The sequence below is a fragment of the Buteo buteo genome, chromosome 16 (assembly GCF_964188355.1).
Source record: "Buteo buteo chromosome 16, bButBut1.hap1.1, whole genome shotgun sequence".
In the NCBI taxonomy this organism is placed as follows: domain Eukaryota; kingdom Metazoa; phylum Chordata; class Aves; order Accipitriformes; family Accipitridae; genus Buteo; species Buteo buteo.
Genome location: NC_134186.1, coordinates 17,634,136 through 17,656,011, shown reverse-complemented (window position 1 = coordinate 17,656,011; position 21,876 = coordinate 17,634,136). Strand labels below are relative to the sequence as shown.

At 41.5% G+C, this 21,876-nt stretch overlaps 1 protein-coding gene across 3 annotated transcripts; it reads left to right on the top strand.

The window, feature by feature from the left end:
- The first annotated feature begins 684 nt into the window (after nt 1-684).
- Nucleotides 685-21,143, top strand: RIC3 (RIC3 acetylcholine receptor chaperone). Of its 3 annotated transcripts, XM_075048030.1 has the most exons (7): nt 685-876; nt 8,560-8,783; nt 10,048-10,126; nt 12,270-12,363; nt 12,578-12,637; nt 19,384-19,529; nt 20,643-21,143. In XM_075048030.1, exons 1-7 carry the CDS (start codon nt 729-731, stop codon nt 21,131-21,133), a joined length of 1,242 nt encoding a protein of 413 aa, XP_074904131.1. In that variant the 5' UTR covers nt 685-728; the 3' UTR covers nt 21,134-21,143. The 3 variants fall into 3 exon arrangements, with proteins under 3 accessions (XP_074904131.1, XP_074904133.1, XP_074904132.1); XM_075048032.1 differs by lacking the exon at nt 12,578-12,637; XM_075048031.1 differs by lacking the exon at nt 12,578-12,637 and having other exon boundaries at nt 19,381-19,529.
- Nucleotides 21,144-21,876: the final 733 nt, after the last annotated feature.

The window sequence follows — 21,876 nt, the reverse complement described above, 5'->3', positions numbered from 1 at the left end:
TGCAAGTCCGACTGCCCTCGCCACCGCAGTCCTTCCGCAGGTAAGGCCCTGGCCCCTTCCCAGGCCAGGGAGAGCACCGGTAACCGCGCTGCCGCTACCGAAATGGGCTCGCAGCGTGGCAGGGCACTGCCGAGCTTTCAGCGCCCAGGGGCCACCTGCTCTGTTCTGCCATCACTGCTGCCCACAGAGACCAGTCGTGACACCGCTGAAACCCTTCACAGGGGAGAAAAAAAGGCACAGTGTAGATTTTTTTTTTTTCCCCTCCCCCCTCCCAAGAAGTTTGCAGTGCTACAGTCAAGGGGGGGGGACACCGAGTCTGGAAAACACTTGTGGTGGGACAGGAACGAGGGGATCCAAACGCCCCCTCCTGCCCTGGCCTGCGTTTTTGAGGCTCAGGGCCGTTTCCACAAGGACCCAGCCCCGGCCGGGACGCGGGCTTCCCACAGCCCGCTTCTCAACACCTTCCCGGCACAGAGGACCAGGCTGCGCGGTTGGGGCTGAGAGCGGGACCGAGAGCGGGACCGAGAGCGGGGCCTGGGGCTGGGCCGCGGCGCCCGCCTCCCTCAGGTTCCCGCCCGCCTCCCTCCCTCCCTCAGGTTCCCGCCCGCCCGCCTCCCTCAGGTTCCCGCCCAGCCGCTCACGGCACATGCGCGCGCTGCCCGCGCCTGCGCAGAGCCTGGCGGTGCGCTGAGGGGCCGGTAACGGCTCCGCGACGGCCGCGGGTCGCCATGGCGTACTCGACGTGCTGCCGGGTGGCCGTGGTCTCCTGCCTGGTGCTCTGCGTCTCCCTCCTGCTGCCGCGGACCTTCTTGTCTCGGGGCGGCGGGAGGCAGGAGCCCGGGGCTGCGCCGCTCGCAGCGCCCGCGCCGCCCGAGGGTAAGAGGCCGCCGCGGGCCCCGCCGCCGGCGGCGGCTCCGCTGAGGCGAGGGCAGGTCGCTCCTCGCCGCCAGTCCCGTCCCGTCCCGTCCCGTCCCGTCCCCCGCACCCCGTCCCGTCCCGGTGCGCCGAGGTCCGTGTTTCGGCGGCTGCTCGGGGGCCGAGCGTAAAATGCGGGCGGCGGCTCCGCGGTGAGCCCGGGGCGGGCCGGGCCCTCGCCGCCGGCTCGCTGGGCGGCGGGCCGCGCTGGGCCCGGCCCCGGGGCTCTCCGGCCCCGGGGGTGCTGCTGCCGCCGGCGGCCGGGCCGTGTGTGAGCGGTCCTGGGTTGCACGGCGCGTCTGGAAGGTGCTCTGCCGCCGGGTATGAAAACGTAGCGTAGTTAATCCTTCCCATAAGTGTTGCCCGCGTCACTCTCGTGCTCTGTCCGTAACCACGGGTGGAGAGTCAAAGATTGAATTTACCGTTCTCGCTGTGATTTACCTTTTTCTTTTCGCTTCAGAAAAAGATAGTTTAAAATCCTCCAAATTTCATTTTATTTGTTTTATGCAGGTGGGGTACTTAAGCTATTGAAGAGAGACATACTTTTTTTTTTTTTTCATTGTGATACATCACTTTTTATCTGAAAGCTTCATTATTTTGTTATTTTCTGTAAGGAATGCTTTTGTTGTTGCATGTGAAATAAAAGTTCATTTGAATTGTCTTCATTGTTTAGTTTCCTGCTCCACTATTCTAAACTTCGTTTTCATGCACCAGATTCTCATAATAAATGTGCCACATGATGACTCATTTAGACTGGTCCTGTCCATGCAGTCCCTTGAGCTGTGTCCTTGCCTGCCCTCCCACTCTGCATGTCCCCTCTTAAGTTCTAGAAGAATGGGTTCATATAAGCATCTCCCATTCTTTTTCTGTCTATTGCCTTTTACTGCAGGTTTTTCTCCCCAAGGTACTTCACAAAAGTAGCTAGTATCATAGCCCCAGGCCTTGGCAGAGAAAGAATTTTGCCCAGGGCTACCCACAAGCCAGAGGTGAGGCTGATGGAAGTACAGAGAACTTCTAAGTTGTGCTCGACGCTGTACAGGGACTCATGTTCAGTGACGTCTGCATCCTTCCAACAGCCTGGTTCTTATGTGACCATACACTTCAGTGACATTGATTTCATTTGGCCAGGGATTTTTAGGACATTCAGGCTGAAGTTACTGCTGAAACAATGTTTGTTGAACCGAAATACATGACTCCTATACTACAGCTACCCTTCCATGCTTGCTGTGTGTATTCTTGGTCTTTAGGAATTTGAATATAGGTTCATCAGCATTGCAGGTCTACGGGTTTATAGTTCTGTTGCAGAATCTCTTAACACTGAAAATCTGAATGGTAGCTGATTTTTTTTGGTCTTGCATCAAGAGCGGTACTGTGAGGGCATGGTGCTGGGCCCTGCAAAGGCCCAGCAGACAGCACAGGGGCTCAGTGAAGACTGGAGAGTTACCTGCCTGAAGCAGGGATGGGAGCTGACACTCTGGGAGGTGGTACCTGTCTCTGTTAACTTCTGCCCCTGTGCAGCTCCTGACTCTGATCCCACAGTGATGCCAGGTGATGGAGTTTGACGGACCCTTTTCCCACAGCAGTGCAGTCTTAGGCAGTTGTCAGTTAATGTTCTGGTGCTTCTTTCTTTGGCCAGAGGATGGACTGAATTGAATTGATCTGATAGAAAAAATAGCTTAAAAAAAAAAACAAACCAAAACCAACCAAACTTGCCCCCAAATTCTTTTCAGTGACATCTGTTTGATGGATGATGTTCATACCTGCTCTAGCACAGCCTGCTTTAAGCAGTGCTGTCATAAGCTGACTAATCACAGCCACAGTTAAATGCTTGAAATAGGTAACATAAATACTCTTTCCATCATCAATATGTAGTATAAATACTCTTTCCATCAGGAAAGGAGATCACAGTACAGCATGAGATAGTGTGTGCCTGGTGCAGAGCGAGCGCTTGGCGTGCTCTTCTGTTGCACTCCAGTGCCTGTCTTTGGCTGAGGACGTAATGCCTCACCTCAGCTGATCCATTTCAGATGAGAATTTATAGTCTATATTTTCAATTTGATAGCAAGAATTTCATTACACCTGCTCTGTAGACCAAACTTTATTTCACCTGAAGTTATTTTTTTATTGGAAGAATAAATCTTGATTGAACAGTTCGATTCATATATCTGTCATTAGTCGTCCTCTTCAGTGAACTGATAACTGCAGTTATCTGACAGAAGTTTCAGGGACTTGAAGTAATCATGTCATTCTTGAAGTTAATGAAGTGCTTATTGTAGTTGTGGGGGCAAAATGCCTCTGAATAAAACATTCTTAAAGTTTACTACCATTTATTAGAACTCAATGTTACCAGAAGGTTTCTTTTAGGAAAATGGTGAGCATAGCAGTAAAGAAGTTAGTATTATCTTTCAGACCGAAAGGTTGTTCTTTTTCACAGTAACAGTTTCATGTATATGAAAGAACTTATTTAAAGAATTTACTGTCAATGTATCACATTTCTAGTTTACTTCATGGACAGGCATTAGAATTTTTTTTTTTCTTAAGTCTTTTGGAAAATAGCAAAAAAAAGAGCTACTAGCAGTTTAAAAAGTACTTTTAGGTCTAGTGTTCATATATATATGCCATGCATTTTGTAAAGCTACTCTCTAAGTTGGTAGTTTAACAAAAACCTTACAGCTCTATGACAATAGGTGTATAGTCTGCATTCTTACGAACAATTGAGTGGCATCAGCTTTACAAGAAAAATACATGACTGTTCAGGTAAAGCCTCTGCCCAGCTTGGATTTGTGCAATGCACACATCAGTTGCCTGCAGGTGTCCTTACTTAAGAAAATTAAGATAATTCCATTTTGGGTAGCTTTTGTGTTCCTTTTTAACCTCCACCTGCAGTATTTAATAATGTTCAAGCATTTGACTGTGTCCACCTGTGTGGTGGTTTAAAGTAAGGATTTCAAAATTGTCATTCCTTCTAACCTTTTTTGGATAGGTTTTTAAATTTGTGTTGTTGGGAACACAGCTAGAGCTATTTTGTAAATGTCAGTAAAAGAGCAAGAACTAAATGGACACATACTGTGTGTCCAGTTCATCTTGGTGTTACGCAGTCTGCCAGGATGAGAAGTATTTATAAAAAGATTTAGAAAAGAAAAATATAAATGACTGCATGTGTAAAAAATCTAAAACATGGGTCTTGGGATAGTGTATAATACTGAAATAGAGTGGAGCCTCAACAATGAACCAAACATGAACTTGTAGTGTTATAAAAAAGCTTAATTACTTGGGCTTTCTGTGGGCAGAGGTGTTGGGGAAATTAGAGGGTGTTAAAGAACAGCAGCAGAAATTATATAGTGGCTTGAAAGAAAATTTAGATTAAATGTCAAGAACACAGTTTCTGAATAGATTATTCTAAGCCATTATACTAAACATGGACGCTATGCAAGAAAACCTAGGAGAACACTTTGAGTATAGAGAAGATCAAGTTACTTTATCACGGAATCTGTGTTTCTTTCTGTGTGTTGCCACTTGCAGCTTTAGAACCCTTTGGCCGATTCATCTCATTGGACAGAGAGAGAAAATAAATGTCTTATGAAAATACACTGCTGGGAGGGGCTAAAGATTGATTCAAGTGTCCTGAGATGAAGGCTTCAGTAGAAATGCTTCTTTATTGGCATCTACCAGAGAGGGAGGTCTTGCATATCCTACTTAGCAAAAGCTTTGCTTAGAGCACACATCTTCTTTAAATATCAAGTCCAACAGAGCAGGGGAGAAAAATGTACAAAACTCTGAGTTCTGGTTTACAGAAGCATTCATTTCTGATCTCTGTGACTGAAAAAGCAGTGGTTTCCTTTTTCAGTCACTACGATGAACAATTTACCAGGAAAATGTAAATGGCACCTAAGCATGCCTACATGTGGGAATCAGAGTGTAGTTTGAAGATAGGTCTGAGGACTGGAATTTGCATTGCTGAGGCAGGAGGATTGTTCTGTATTCTAATGTCACATGTTTTTTCAGTTAAAGCTTTTGCAGAACATCTAGCTGGTTTGTTCTTGGGCTGTGGTTTTTTTTTTTTGTTTGTTTGGTTTTGCTTGCACAGTAAGGAATAGTAAATGTCTTACTGGGAAAAAACATAATCTTAGCATTTCCACACCAAAGTAGTGTAACCATGGTTTGGGGATGAAAACAAAGAAAAAAGGCAGAGCGCCTACTGCAGAGCATGAGCAGAACTGTGGGTGCTGTCCTCCTGAGGAGCAGCTTGGTTGAGATTTGAGGAGTGATGAGAACAGCATCCTTTGCTTTGCTGTCAGCTTGGACAAGTCACACACACGTCCCAGACTGCCATTTCCCATCTCTAACCCTCCTCCTATGCTTCCTGGGGTCTGAAGAACATGCACATTTTATAAATTAAGTCATGTATTGTAAATCTCCTGATGAATGGAGTGCAAACTTAATGTAGCAACAGCCCATATATACTGTATGTCTGTAGTGGTTTAACCAAACTTTATTTTTTTATTATATGTGTATGTATGTATCCCAGCATTTTACAGGTGGTCACATGTTGCAGAAAGACATATTACTGAGACTAAGAGTTGCTGAATTATACAATAACTTAAGTCTAAATAACTTTATAAATAGTCAAGTTGGGCTCAGTAGCAATTCATAAGCCCCATTAGGTAGAATACATAACAGCTTTCTTGGAAAAAAGACACTGGGATGGTCTGAATATTATCAGCTGATTGGCTGTTGTATTAGGTGTGCTATAAATATGCTTTTTAAGATTTGCTTTTTTCAGTTGAGTGTTAATATTGTTAAAAGATTAAAAAATCCACAGTAATTCTGACGTGATACTGCTGTTAAGGACTTCATCTACATTCAGAAACCTACAGTCTCTTCAAACAACAGAAATGTTAGCTGGGGCATAATTTCATTTGTGGACTTAAAGCTATTGAGGGGACAGGATTAGACAAAACATGCTCTGCTTGCCCTGTAGCTGGTTTGCAAAGATGATCTGAAGCATTAAACTGACAATTAAACGTGTTGGGTAGACCTTAGGTAAAAATATTGCAAAGCCAGGTAGGTTGTACTCGGTGGAGTTACCATACGCAGCAGTCAGGTCTGCGTGAAGGCAGCCCTCAGGCTGTCACAGGGGAGTTGAGAAATGTTTCAAAAGCAGAGCAGCACTGGGGCACCCTTCAAAGCCAAATGGATGTTAGTGCTTTTCCCTTCCCACAGCAGGGAAAGTGTCCTGCTGAAGTACTCGCCATGAGCACTGGCAGCTGGATGGGGCAACAAACAAGGACCTTCTGTGCTCATGTAGAGGTGTCACTTGATTTTATTGATGGAGAGTATGTTGTTGTCTCCATTTGAAAGTGGTTTGTTTCATCCCTGGAAGTGTGGAATCCAGTACCAGTGTGTGCGTTAGGGTGCTGGGTTTTTTCATAGCATGAGGTACCTTGTTTAATTGACAGTGGCACCCAAATCACTATGCATTTCCATTTATATACTGTGTATTTGACAGCATTGTGCATATGATGCTTTTAAGTTGCCTGTGCCATCCATTTCCTCTATAATTTGCATGGGTTTTTCACCAATAACAAGCTATGGAAAATATTTTTTTAAATGAGGAAATCATTATAAAAGTGTAAAAATCAACAGGGAAGATTTAGAACTAGGAGCTATGAAATTCCCCTTTAAAATTATTTTGATAATGAAATTACTAGTGTGTCCCCCTTTGGCCTGATTATCTTTAATTGAATTGAATCTTTTAAAGCACAAAAGAGGCCTTGTGGATAATTCAGAAAACTATTCCCTTTAAATACAGTTTCACATTTGTCAATTATTTTCTGCTTTCTTCATCTCTTTTTTTTAATAAAGAATATTTGCATGAGTATAAGATGTTTTACAAAGGTTTTCCTGCCCTGCTGTTTCATCCCCACCTCAGCAATACTGCTCTCTACCTGACATCACACTTGTTTCCACAGCGACCTACTGCTACAAGGCGTTCCTGCTGGAGCAATGGGACTTTCTTGTAAATAAGATGCTATGCTTTCCGTCACAGACTTTGACTAATTCACTGAAGTTAAAGTGCATGGTAACAGCTTCCTCAAAGTTAAGCTTGAGCTAATATGAGAGTGGTTTTGGTCAGTGGTGGTATACCTGGGCAGTGTCACTAAAGCCTACAGCACTCAAAGAATGTATGCCATCACCTACAAGAAAAATGTGTTTTTAATTGCAGGACTTCACGAATTTTGATATCACTTCCTAGTATGTATTTACTGTAATTTTCTGTGCTCAGGAATTTAGCTGCCTATGATGCTGTTTCCTAGCAAGAGCAAATGTGAATTTAATCTAATTTTCTCTTGTCTTGCTTCTCATAAAAAAATCTGCAGCTGGGTACTCACAGAAATAAAGTTAGTTATTTTCAGTGCTATTTCAAACCTGGGGTTTGTTTTCTTCCTGCAAGTGCATGCAGCCTGCCCCAGCGCCAGTGAGCAGCACCCCAGCTGCCTGGCTTTCTGGCTGTGTGTGCCAGGGAGGGAGGGTTGCAGATGGCGTCAGGGGGTGAGCTGCAGCCTGGCCTGGCAGTCCCCATCTCTCCAGCCTCCGTCCAACGCCTCCTGTCACCAGACTTGGTGGCGGAGTAGCTGAGTAATTCAGTGCAGTCCCAAACAGTGGAAGAGAGCGCAGGTGCAAGTCCAAGCTGGATATGGAGCTAGAAAGCTGGATGGCAAGGACACAGAGGAGTAAAATAGTGATTTTTCATGGCAAAATTGTTGAATTGATGGCAGCAAGAAAATCAAATCGTGTTTGAGCTTAGATTTATTGATATTCCAGTGCCTTTCAGTTGAATCAAATTGTCCACAGCACTGTTTCAGGCTCTCTGCAGTCTTACTCTAGCATCCATGCATCCATTTATGCTCACTCCCCTTTCTTGTTTTAAATTATCTCTGCCTTTCTCAAGGCTAGAAACCATTTTTTTCCCCTCTAAAATGCCAAAGATAATATGTCCCAAGCCATATTCAATCTCCTCTCTTACTTTGCTTTACCTAACACCTTCTTAAGGAGAACAGTTTGAGGTGCCACCACTTTTCTTTAACTTTTTTTACTGATTTGGTAAAATCAGGTAAAATACTATTTCTTATGGCAATAGGTGAAAATCTATACTGGGCAAACACTGCAGTCATGTATCAGGATGTTTGATGAGTAGTGGTTTATACATGAACGTGCCTTTGTGTAATATTGAAAGATTAGGTTCACAACAGAAAACCGATAACATTGTTGGAGTTTTTTTGAGCAGAGAACCAGAAGTAAGAGTTAAGGTTTTCATCCTGTTAGGGGTGCCGATTCATAGGATCTTTGGACAAGTAGATACCTGTTAAAATCCATGTTTTGTTAATTGCCCTGCCAGCTTTTCCTCTTCTTAAAATCAAGAGAGTAGTAGTGCATACCTGCTCCTAGCACTATATATATTAAGTGACTGAGGATTGAGCTTACAGACTTAGTACTTGCAGTCCAACAAGTTGCTTTATTCATCACTGGTGGTGCATTTAAAAGTAGAGAAGATAGGTCAGCCGCACCTGCTGCAGTTTTAGGCTGCATGTAAGAGGGTGAAAAGTAATAGAAGAAAAATAATTGTGGGGTTTTTTTTTGCAGGGAAGCTTGGTCGCTTTCCACCAAGGATGCATTACCAGGCCACTCCTGACAGCCGAGCTGCCCCTCATTTTCCACGGTCTCACCTTGCTGAAGCAGTTGCGAAAGCTAAGGCAGGTGGAGGCAGTGGTGGAAGCGCTGGTGGAACTGGGAGAGGTCTTGTGGGGCAGATTATCCCTATATATGGATTTGGCATCTTCTTATATATCCTGTACATTTTATTTAAGGTAAGAAGACCAACATAAATTGAAAAGTCGGGGAAATAACAACTAAAAAAACCTCAAAACAGAAATGGAGTCCCGTTTTTGTGCCTGGTTCCATTTCAGCCTTGCTCAAAAAAAAAGAAAGCTTATGCTGGACCTTTTGACTGGTGGTTAAAAGACCAGTGTGTCCTGTGGTTTTTGCTATTGCAAAGACTGTAGCTAAGATTGCAGGGATGGGTTGCTGTGATCCTGTATTGGCCTCTGACTTCTTACAATTTTTTAAAGCAGTTTTTTTTCCGATGGAAAATGTGTATGTCTAGAACAATGTTAGATTAATTTTGAATATACACATAGTATTCTTTTCTATTATGTGTGACTACATATTATATATACTGTATATGTCACATGTGTTATGCATTTAAAGTGGGAGAGAGGGAGTATAGTTATTGCATACTTTCTGGAACAAAAGCACCATGTTGTTGGAGAATGGGAGTTTGTAAGGTTGTATTGACCATGCTGGAACTACCCTAGCTGAGGGACTGGTTGAAAGCTAGTTTAAAAAAGCACAGCCCAAATTCCCCTCAAGCGTTTCACACATGATTTGAACTTCTCATAGCTTTTTGTTACACAGACGTAACTTGCATGTAGGTGATGACAGTCAGCTGTGTGGGAGGAGGGAGAAGTGGACTTGTGGAAATGTTTTTTCCTTGGAGTGGGGGCTGAATCCAGACTGAGCAGTGTCTAAACAGTTGAGCCTGCTCTGGACAGATAGAGGCAAGAACAAAATGAATTGGGTGAACTGATCAAACACAGAGAAGACAAATAGATAGCCTGCAGCTTCTGTATAGAGCCAGCCAGTATCTTTGCTGCAGGTACAAAGTTGGTAAGGAATAATGGCAGAAAGCGTTGTGAGAGGGACAAGCAGGGTCACATATAATCCCTTCAGAACCTGTCCTTTATTGCACAATAATTGCCCAATGAGGTTTTTTCCCTCCTATATGCAGAAGAATGGAACAGATAAATATTCTAAAATGAAGAAGTTATTTTTGATGAGTTACACTTTCACTATGCTTAAAAATATCATTTGTTCCAAGTGTCTTTCAGGAGTTTTCAGGTGGCAAGATCTCCCAGGCATCTTTCATGGCTGTCTTTTTTTGCTGCTGGGCATGCTTTTCTGTCGTTACTTTCTCGCATATTTTAGTTTCCTATCCTTTTTGCTGTTGCCTTTGGGGCTTATATATTACTATTGCAGTAACTCATAGAAGGGTCATCTTTTTTCACACATCAGCTGGCTTCCAAAGGAAGAACTACCGCTGGAGAGCGGAAATGCCCTACTGCTGCACCTGGAAACTTGAAGAGGAAAATCAGTGAGTATGACTTGTGAGTTACATCTGTGTAGCTGTTGACTCTGTAGAGGCACAGTCCAACTGGGTTCTTAGGTTCTGGGCACACTGTAAAGCTGCTGTTCACCCCCGTAAAGAACAAGCCAGAAGCTTCTGTGTTGGAATGAGCAAGAGTTAAAGTGAATTACTGCACCGTCACTTTCTAATCTCATTCAGCTAATGAGACTCTGTGATACTAGCCTGATCCCAAGCCCCCCTGGAAGCAATGGCTTTTCATGAGGTTCACTGAATTAACTGTACGGATTTGCTGAAAAGCTATGTAGCTAATGATTAAAAATGGATAATAGGATGTCCATCTATAATTATTCTATAATCCGTAATATTCTAGTAATAGTATATAAAGATATTATTAAAAGCTACCTTCATTTTTTTTTAATTTGTGAATTCTTAGCTATCACCAGGCACTTCCCTACTTTTTCCCTTCCCTTTTTGCAATGCTTGAAGTTTTGATAAGAAAGCAAACAGTATTCTGGAATGTTACTGTGATTTTACGTAAACATCAGTGGGATAGATTCAACTATTTGTAGACATTTATTAGATAAATTAATAAGCTTACTGTTGAAGATTGGATGAGTAGTTACCATAACAGTATTTAAATGTATTGTGTTTAGCTGGCTAAGTTGTAATAAGAAAGAAAAGTACTTAAGGCTTTATAGAAAGTGCTGGCTGTAAGGTAATTCTCTTAACATAGCTGTAATTATCTTGACATTAATGTGTATATTAGGAATACCTAATGTACTCAGTGCTATAGATTGTATTTTCAGTGCACTTGTACTGCATTGTGCCTGGCAATTTTGTGCAATTTATTAGCAACGGTAATTGTAATTTTTTCCTCTAATGCTTGGTAAGAGAAACTAACTTTGCAGTAAGTTAAATATTTGCCATCATTACAACCCAAAGAACTAGTGATGAAAATTATTCTGCCTTTTCTAGAGCTCTTAATTTGGATTCCTAAAGCATTCATTGCAAGCTGTAGCAGAGCAGGGGACAAGTCACTGGACTAGGAACCACTACCATAATGACTTGGAGGGAGTAACTTACTTTCTCTTTGCCAGTTTTCCTTCTCCTATTTTTAAAGTCTCAGACGTGCAAAATAATGACATCAGTGGCAAGTTAAGTAACGACATTCTCTTCAGAATAGAGATTTTTCCAAAAGCAGGATGGTTTTGGATGGCTTTCTCCATTCCTACTATGTCAGAGTTCCATTGTGCCTTTGTGCTGCTTAAATGGGTGTGACTGTAGCAGCTGAATATTTAACTAACCCAGGCTGGTTTCATTTTGTTCTGCAGTGGGGAACAACGAAGTCTCAGCTATAGGATTTTGAGTGTGAGCTACAAGAGCCAAACAAGGAGCTCAAGCATTTTTATTGACATCCATGATGTTGCATCTTTACTGTTAACGCTTTTGGCTAAATTAAAGCCAGTATGGGTGTTCCTGCTTGTATTCATGTGTGTCTACTATTGTACTATGGACACATTTTTTGAAAAAAAAATGCAACCATGGAAATACTGTGCATTGCTCCCCAGCCAGACTCTGTGTGGCTAGCTGTTGTTCATCCCTGTAAGCCTGGCAGACTGTTAGCACTCACTGCCTACCCTGGCATACCTGTGCAGGGTTGGATGCCATCAAGGCCATGAACTTTATTCTCTTTGATAAAGATGTGGTTTCTCAAATCCTAGACTCATTAGAAAATGCTCAAGAGACCTTGTGTCTCTGTTCCCAAGGACTTAACAGGGAAATTCCACAAGAACTATTAATTCTGCAGTAGACAGTAAAACACTATGGTTTCCTTAGGGGGAAAAAAAAAAGTATTTTCTTTTCCCTGACTTTAATCTCCAGGGCATTTACAGTGGCTGACTCACTCTGCTTATTGGGAGGTTGCTTGGGACTCTTTGAAAGCAGGTGATTTCTGTGTGTCCTATTACCCTTGGCAATAGTCTTCACCTTCTTATACCAGGAAAAGTAGGTAGAACTGTTCTAAGCTGCATGCTTTAGTTTCCTCACAGCCAATTTGGTTTCGTACAGCATATGCTACCTGTGATAATGGGACAGGGATACATTTTCAAAGCTCCTACTGACAGATCTTGGGATTTTGTTTGTTTTACAGCTGACTATGAGCTCACACAACTCCAGGAAAAACTGAGAGAAACAGAAGAAGCTATGGAAAAATTAATCAACAGAGTAGGACCTAACTGTGACAGGTATGTTTCAAATTACAGCATTTTAAGGAGAGATTCTGCTCTGATTAGAAATTAAACTTTCCTACATAGGCTATATTAAAATAGCATTTTTATTACTACTTCAAATTGTAGAAATTTGATTTTACACATCACACTTTTTGTTCTTCAGTTTTTCTCTTTTCAGCATCTATGTTTAAAATAAATCATTTTTTCCAACTTCATTTTCCTTAAACAGAAAACCAACTATCCCTACCCTCCCCCTTTGTACAGTGCGTTATTTGGAAGATAATGACAGGTATGTGTAAACGGAAAATAAAACATCTACATTTAAAGTATATAAAACAACCTGTCTTATGTGACCAAAGTAATACTGTGAGTGATTCCAAAGAGACCCATTTGTTTTCTGTTATTTTCCAGTTCTATGGATTATTTTTCTAAATAGGAATGCTGTTATAATCTATGTAAATGCCTGTGAGAATATCCTTAAAATATTTCTTTAAGGGCAGAATTGTATAATAATCTGATTCCATAACTTAGTTCCACCCTGTAACCAGTAAATCCATGGATTTGCTTCTAAATATAAAAGAAAAAAAGAGTTGTAAAATCAGGATTTGAAAATTTATTATGTTTACTGTTTGCTATAAATCTGAGATCACTATTCTACATTATAAAGAAACACTGGGAACAAGTCTATGTTTTTCATAAGGAGTGTAACAACACATCAATAGGACAATGCATAACTGCAGTATTTGAAAATTTAAATACCATGAACGTTAAGGTGATGTTTGCAAGTAAAAAAGCTAGCTCTTTAGGTTGTAACGCGTGTTAACTTTGTCTGGATCAGTCAATGTCTGTTTTGACCCATTCTGTAGGAACAATTCTGTGCCAAACTTGCACGTTATATTCATTTATGCTTTAAACTGCATTCTCTTTGAGCATGTAGTTTTGCCCACTTTGCACTGTATCCTGGATTGCGGCAGCACTCGTCTCAGCAAGACAAGGTGCCAAACTTGTCTGTGTTAGGCCAGGTTCCAGCAGGAGAACCCCTAAGCTGCCCTGGTTTTGTTAGTGTAACAGAAGGATACTATTTTGATGGTTACTCTTCTCTGTTTTGGCGAGCTGACGCAGTGCTCTATGTGTACCTTTAAGCTGCCAGAAACAGGCTTATGAGCTGCCCAGATATTGTACTGACTCTCAGGATAGGATATTTTTTACTGAGAAAATGGGTTTAGAGTCTGACCCAGTATCTGTTCCACTCTGTGTTATTGGCTCAGGGCCTTTATTTAGTAGAACTTCCCTTCTTTGTTCAACCAAACTATTTATATAGACGGATCTAAAGGCCTCAGGGGAAATCAGAATCTGAATCTAATAAAGAATTTTGTATGTAGCCTCTTTAAAGAGAAGGGGAAAAGCACCTCTAGATGGAGCAAATAGGCGTTTTTCAAATACACCCAGACTTTGAAGCTTTCTTAATCTACACTGTGATACTCATTAAGTTCAGTAATACTGGATGAATGTCTTAAAATAAAATGTATGGCTAGAAAGTGTAATTAGAGTACAGTGCTAGGCTTATTCAATCTGGATGTTGATAGATTTAAATTAAAAGGAAAGAGGAGGAGAGCAAAAATGACTTGAGCTCCATTTATTAATATGCAGTTAAACAGAAATCCTTATAACAGGAAAGTCAGAGAAAGAAATAACTGGTATCAAATTTGAGCTAATGCTGAAAGACCCCAGGTGAGACCATGGCCCATTATACTAGATATGGCAAAGCAACTCCAAGCCTGCCAAATGAAATATTGGTAACCAAACCAATTGTCACAAAACCCAATGTATTGCTACGAGGATGACGATCCTGCAGTATGAGAAACAAACAGGATGAACTGGAAGCGCTGGTCAGCTCCCAGAGCTATGGTATCCTTGGTATTCCTGAGACTTGATGGAATGAGTCCCACGATTGGAGTGCAGGGATGGAGGGCTACAGGCCATTCAGGAGGGATAGGCCGGTCAGGTGAGGTGGAGGTGTCGCACTATATGTAAGGGAGAGGTTTGATTGTACAGCCCTTGGTGATGGTGTGGTTGAGAGCCTCTGGGTGAGGATTAGGGCGATGGAAAACAAAGGAGATGTTGTAGTGGGTGTCTACTACTGATCGCCCAGCCAGGCGGTAAGCACTGGTGAGTTATTCTATAGGCAATTAGGAGAAATTTCAGGATCGGTAGCCCTTGTCCTTATGGGAGATTTCAACTTCCCAGACATCAGCTGGGAATATCATACTGCCGAGATGAGCAGGTCTTGGAAATTCTTGAAGTTTGTAGGAGGTAACTTCTTGTCACAGGTACTCGGTGAGCCAACTAGGCAAGATGCCCTCCTAGACGGGCTGTTTGTGAATAGAGAAGGACTTCTGGGGGATGTGATGATAGGTGGATGTCTTGGCCACAGCGATCACAAAATGGTCGAGTTTAAGATTTTCAGTGTAATGAGAAAAAAGAACAGCAGAGTTGCTCCTCTGGACTTCAGGAGAGCAAACTTTAAGCTATTCAGGGAGCTATTTAGCAGAGTACCCTGGGAATCTGCTTTTGAGGGCTTAGGAGTCCACGAGTGCTGGCTTCAGGAACCACCTTTTGTCTTAAAATAAAATGTATTGTTAGAAAGTGTAATTAGAGCACAGAGTTCTTGAGCTCCGTTTATTAATAGGCAGTTAAACAGAAATCCTTATAACTGGTATCAAATTTAATGCTGAAAGACCCCAGGTGAGACCATGGCCCATTATACTAGATATGGCAAAGCAACTCCCAGCCTGCCAAATGAAGTATTAGTAACCAAACCAAAGGATGTATTTTGCATTGTCACAAAACCTGATGTATCACCATAACACACAGTGTCTGTAATAGTGCTGAGGTCTGAGCTTGTGCCTCAGTGTTTGCTCACTATACTTCAGGAGCATTCTCCTCCCAGCTGAACTGCTCCAGGATTCATCCTGGCTTTTTCCTTCTGGTGAAGATTCTTAGAATCCCAAGACATTCTAATTTTGTATGTTTTCTTAAAAAAAATATTGCTTTTGAAATCCAGATGAGTTTGGAAGGACAGTTTACTCTTAGATAATGCTGTACCACAGAAAGAAATCCTGTTTCAAAGGAATAATAAATACTGTGCTGTGCAATTTTATTCTGCTTTCTTCTCTAGCAAGTGTATGTGTTGTTTTCTTGCTGTGGCTTGTCCTGCTCATTTCTTTTCCTTTCAAAAGCATTTGAGTGAAGTGAGGCTGGAAGACATCTCAGTACTATTAGGTGGTTTTCTTAGATGGGATAGCTAGTATTATCCAATCCTGCGTTGTAGAAGGTAGGCAGGCAGAAACTCAGATTTGATTTTTTTTAATGAGGCTTGAAGACCAACCTCCAAACCAACTAAGGAGACCTCCTTCCAAATCAGTACACCAGTTGGAATTGCTACAGCCTTAAGTACAGAAACCCCCTTCCAGAAATGCAAAACTTTCAAAAAGTACAAGTACAGGTACTTTTAATAAGGCCTAGCATGTATTAGCAAGGACTAGAAGCAAGGTAAAGAAAGCAAGAGGAAGAAAGAACTACCTGGCTGGGTCCTCAGCAATGTAACCAAACTTAAACTAAGAGATAGAAAAGGTAATTGTTACCTAATGCACACACTTAAATAGGTAGTACATAGTACCTAAGGATATAATGATTCACAGCTCTGAGAAAATCTGGCACGCTTCCCAGCTCTTTTTTCAACAGGTTATAAATTTAAATTACACAGTTTTGTAATTTATCATCACATCCTATCAGTAAGGGGACCTCAGTATCTCCAGTTTCTAAATGTAGACCTTTATAGTCCAGTATCTCTCAGCAAAGATGAGGAGCCTTGCTGGGAATTTGATTATTCAGAAATAAAGATTTGATTGATGGGTATATAGGGCTCTCTGCATTAAAAGCATGCATATTGCTTTTTTCCAGCCTTTTAGCAGAGTGTTTCAATGTTAGGACAGTGATATAATGTGTACAAAAGATTTCCCTACCCATTCTCACAGATGTCTTACCCATATTCTTTTCACCACTGTCTGTAAAATTTGGTATTTTGAAACCACTTTAAATTGAAGAATACTCGTAAATATTTTCTCAATGGGAGTATTATGCAATACTCTCTTGCAAAAAAATCTCAATTCCTGGTAATTAGGTAAGAGGTAAAAGTAATGCAACTTGATTACCTGTTTTTGAAGTCCTGTTTACCAGGCTGTCAATTGGAAAAACTTACCTTTTTACCATAAACTGAGCCAATGTGATATGGAAGAGAGGGGGAGAGAGAGAGAGAGTCTGTACTCTGTGGGGTGCCATTTTGGGGCTATAGCTGCATTTTAATAGTGATTATTTTAAGATCATGAAGCAAAAAACTACCAGTTGACATGTCTGAGATACCATGTTAGATTATGGATTTTCACTGCTGTCATGATAGCTCTTTAGGAAATGTTCTGATCTCAGCGTAAGAATACAAAGCTTTTATATTACCTGTTAGTGAGCACTTTGGGACTCTACAAAACATAAGCATTGCCACTATGAAAAGTAATAGCTGTGTTGGAGCTCCAAACACACAGCAAAAATAATGACCTTTTCTTACACTGTAAACCTTTTCCATCTGTTGTCCTCTTAGTATTCTTAAGTGCATTATACTCTGGTAAATCTCCTGTACACAGGCAGCCAGATGTCTTATACATTGCCAGCATCCTACGGTAAGTCTTCCTAGAGGCCTTAAATGAAGTAGAAATAGTGCATGGGCTTTGGTTTCTCCCTCTCTACAGGGAAATTTGTCTTTTAAGCAAGGTATCTGGAGGAGGAATAGTCTGAAATACAGAGATCTTATGTTGCAATAGGACAGTAGTGCTTTCTAATAAGAGCATCCAGCATATTAGGAATTTTCCTATATGAAATGCCGCAGTGATGCAGCTGCATTGTTTGATCCTATTGTCTGCGCTAGCATATCTCCCCATTGCGCTCAACAGATAGGCCTCTCTGTCTTTATCCAGGTGATATATATTCAAATTACATACACTTTTGTCTCTAAAAGGAGGATTAGTTTGGCAGTTCTATTACAGCTTCTGTCAAAGGCAGCTAGCTGATGAAACCATTTCTTTTTGTGTGCCTCTTAATGCACATCTCAAATTCTACATCTGCATAACCCAGGCTTTTGAGCAGATGCTGTCTCACACCTTCGCTTGTTCTGTGGAACAAACTGCCACCACAACTTGAGGGGACTCAGTGCAACCTCCATATAGCCTTGGGACCGTATCAGCTTTTCAAATTGTGGGGCAACGTGCCCCTCAGGGGAAGCGCAGATAAGTGATGTTTAGCCTTGTGATCTCAATCAACCAGTTTAATCTGGGTAGCTGCTAATGAAACCAGTGGGCCTGCTCCTGAGCTAAATTCAGTTACAGACAACTGTGTGTGCAGCTGTGCACAAAATCTAGCCCAGGGTCAGCACTTTGCTCACCATCGCACAAACCAGCAGTATGATGCTGATCTTTTGGCTTTAAACCAGTATGACTCTGCTGCCTTTAGGGGAATAACTATCGTGTCACCATCATTCCCGTATATGTAGAGTAGCACAAAGTACCTATTAAAGTGCTGCTTTAGTCACAACAGTTAGTAAGAGGAAAAACGGAAGATGGACACTGCAAGTTTTCAAGTTTATGAGAATTCAGGCACCTGAAACAAGGTTTAGGTAGATACTAATCACCTAAATCCAAAATGATTAATCTCTTTCCAGCTCCCCTCTTTCCAACTCACCCCTAAGATTCACTGAGCAGCTGTCTAATCTTGGAGATTATCTGTCTATATGATGGTCTGGAGATCACCAGAGATCATCCGCCTGAGCTCACGTACCACCTACAGTTCAGCATTCTGCACATGCCGAGGGCCACCCTCTCTGAGTAACTTAGGGGCAATAGATCCTGCCTAAAACACAGTGAGATTCAAAAGAGCACCAGCATAGTGCCTCAGTCCCCCGAGAGGCTTGAACTGGCACTTACACAGAGATCAAGCACCTGCTCAAGAACAACTTGAAACTCAAGATAAAACAAGCACAACAGTCAGAACCATTTTCACCCCTAAGTACAGCCAGTGTCTTTCTTATTCTGACTTACTGTGCTCAGATCTCCACCCTCCAAACACTTCTTTTTTTTGTCTGTAAGATTTCTAGACTATTTTTCTTCCAGAGAGAATAACATGTAATGACTACATGATCTTATCTATTGGAAGCATTTTTGTTAACAGCAGTAAGTAATTGCATTACCTGAGCAGTAGTAATTACTAGAATCAGCAGTGTAGAACCAGACAAAATTATAGTTTGCTTTTAATCTGATAAAAATCTCAGTCCTCTCCCAGTCTCCCTCTGATTCTAAAGGGCAAGTTAAAAAGTTAAATGTAATACCTTCTTCTCATTTTTAAATCTTCCTTCCTGCTTCTTCCCCACCTCCTCACCAGGCAGCATTGTTGACTCTATAACAACATGATGATCTGTCCAACTGACATTTCTTAATGAGGCCTTGCAAATTTATTACCTTTAATGGTCATAATTAGGGATCATTAGACTCTTGAGACTAATGTCTGTGTGAGAGATTTTGATCAGCGCCACAAGTTGTTTTAAATGTAGCATAGATTCTGAATTACATTTTCTTATACTGCTTCAAAGAAGGCTTGGCCCTCTAATTCTCACCTAACACTCTTTTAAAGGCCAGAAATTTCTGTAGTGACTTTTGTACCATAACTTTTGCTTGTGTGTCACTTCCACCTTGCTCTCACATTGTCTATACTTCCTTCCTTTACCTGTTTAAGTTTGCAGGCTTTCTGGATAAATGGATAAACCTTTGTATCAAGCTGAAGTGCAGACCACATGGAGGTGTTGAATAGTGATCATACTGCAGCCAGGTTTCTTCAGACTGTGCTGCTGGGATGGACCAAACAGTTGGATTCAAACTCTGTTAATAGTTTGTAATAATAGTGGACTGAATTCTGGTGTCTAATATTTTCTAGCAGGACTCAAAATGTTACAACAGACCAGGAAAAAAGGTTACTTCAGCAACTCCGAGAAATTACTAGAGTTATGAAAGAAGGAAAATTCATAGATGGCATCTCTCCTGAGAAGGAAGCTGAAGAAGCTCCTTACATGGAGGACTGGGAAGGTAAGCAAGAGCTTTTCTTACCATTACCCTGATGAGAAAAATGGAATAAGGATTACGTGTTCAGATCCTTTCAAAATTTTTGTTAACTTTATCCGTCCTTTTCGGAAGTCAGTGTTCAAAACTTTGCAAGAGGCAGTCTGATTTCCCAACCATAACAGAAAGAAAATAGATTTTGAGGCATCCAGCATTCCCTTCAGTGTAAACACTACACTAGCATCTGCTGCCAAAAGTGGCATATGAATATTCACATATGCTCTATCTGCTGCTGGGTCTTGGCTGCTGTAGGTTTATATCTTTCCCTTTCTTTGCTGGCCTAGATTTCATGCAAAATCCTAAAACCCTTGGAAATCAGAATCAATACGTTTTGGATAATTTACAGTTTTTACTTTTGATTAGTCATTCTTTGTTTGCTCCAGTGTTGTAAAGTAAACTCCAGGAAGTCTCTTTTAAGAATTCTTTATTTTAATGTCCTTTCCATTCCTTGGCGTTTACTTGATACATAAATGTGTTTTCAAGATATCCTAGTTGAACTGCTCACTATCATAACTTTAAATGCAGACTTAATTCCTTGTTCTTTAAGAAGCTTTCAAAAATGATCCAAAACATAAAGCATAAATGGTGGCCTTGAGCTCTGTTTTCTTAAGTCAAGCTCATGATGCATTTTCTAAAATGAAATGCAGAGTCATTGACATACCTGTTTTTTCAACTTTATAAATAATGCTGTTTATAGCAAAAGTCTTCAAAACCTGAATCAGTCAATCTGTAAACAGAAACAAACAAAAAAATGTGATCTATTTGAAGATCTAAGACATGCAATTTTCACCTGTTAGCTCCCATAGCTTTCAGCAAAGCTCAGATATTCACTCCTTAAAGTCACGCTTTATCCTGGCTCCCTAAAAATAAGCGGAGTTTTCTCATCATCTCCCAAGAAGTCATGTTTTGCACATTCTTGCCATGGATTTAATACTGTGACATATACCTGACATTAAATAGATGACAGTTATACTGGCAGTGCTAAAAACTGTTCTAACAAACTTGTGCATCCATCACTGAAGTTGGCACTACTTTTAAATACTGGTGACGCTTCAAGCTGCATATCACTTTATTCCTAAGGTTATCCAGAAGAGACCTATCCTGTCTATGACAATTCTGATCGCTTCAAGCGCAAACAGGACACGATCCTTGTAGATTACCCTGACCTGAGCCAGCCCTCTGCAGAAGAGCTGGCAGAAAGAATGGAGGGCATGGAAGATGAGGAGCATCTGTGCAATGAAACTCTGCTAACTGATCTCCCCATGGGAAGAGACAGTCATGATTTAATGCAGAAAAAGGATGAGGTAACTGGCATCAGTGAAGAGGAGAGGGACCTTCATCACAGCCAAAGCACTGAGGAGTGCTGCTGTTGCTACGATGATGACGACCCTGCTGTCATAGCGGAGAATGCTGGATTCCTCTCTGAGAGCTGCAGTGAAGCAGAAGAGTCAACCCAAGAGGACCCATCTGTGGAGTCAGAAAATGAAAACGCAGCACTGAAAAAGCAAAAGGCCAGTCATTCAGATGAAACAGGCACACTGAGAAAGCGCAACACAAAAGGACTTGAGTAACAGGAACAATAGTGGATGTTACCCAGATGGAGAAGGTAGAGGTCATAAATTGTCGTTCGTGTGGTTTTGTTCCCAATGAAGAATTCTTTGTGTTCATCTCCTTGTACCAATTTCATTCCCATGGTAACAATCAGTCATGTTATCTACCTGAACTGGAAGCCAATGCCTTCATTCAGGCAGTCTTGTCATAGCTTACCATGAAGCTGCCAACAGCGCTTTGTCTTTGTTTTTTGGAGACTGGTATCATGGAGCAGATTATTCGGTTCAGATATTTGTGATTCTTTCTGATTCTGAAGAAACAGTCCATGTTTTGCCCTTTGTCATCCCAGAGTTAACCAAATGTCTCTTTTGACTTTCTCAAGAACATCTGTTTGTGTGCTACCAGTTCTGAAAAATAATCAAATCCATATATATTTATAAGATTACCAGGAAGCTGGAGGAGAAAGTATGCCTTTTTTCTCTCACCTGAATGTTAACTGATCAGCAGAATAGACCACAGTCACACATGTGACTCTTTCTAAACCATGTCATTGCTGCTGTATGCCCAAGAAACTGTTGTCACTGCAGTCCACAAAATTCATATGCTACCCCAACCCACAGCCCATTTCCTAGCTTATTCTGTGCTGCAGGACCAGTAGCCTCAACTATGTTGTGTTCCACAAAGAGGGTGAGCAAGACTGAAGTGTTACAAATTTTCTTTGTCTTTGCCATAGCTGTGGTGAAACCCCCGCATGAGTGCAGGA

Excerpts from the sequence above, each read along its gene's own strand:
- RIC3 (XM_075048030.1), top strand. The coding sequence starts at position 729 with ATGGCGTACTCGACGTGCTGCCGGGTGGCCGTGGTCTCCTGCCTGGTG. Across the intron at positions 877-8,559 it reads AGCGCCCGCGCCGCCCGAGG|GGAAGCTTGGTCGCTTTCCA; the intron begins GTAAGAGGCCGC and ends TTTTTTTTGCAG. Across the intron at positions 12,638-19,383 it reads TATTTGGAAGATAATGACAG|GACTCAAAATGTTACAACAG; the intron begins GTATGTGTAAAC and ends ATTTTCTAGCAG.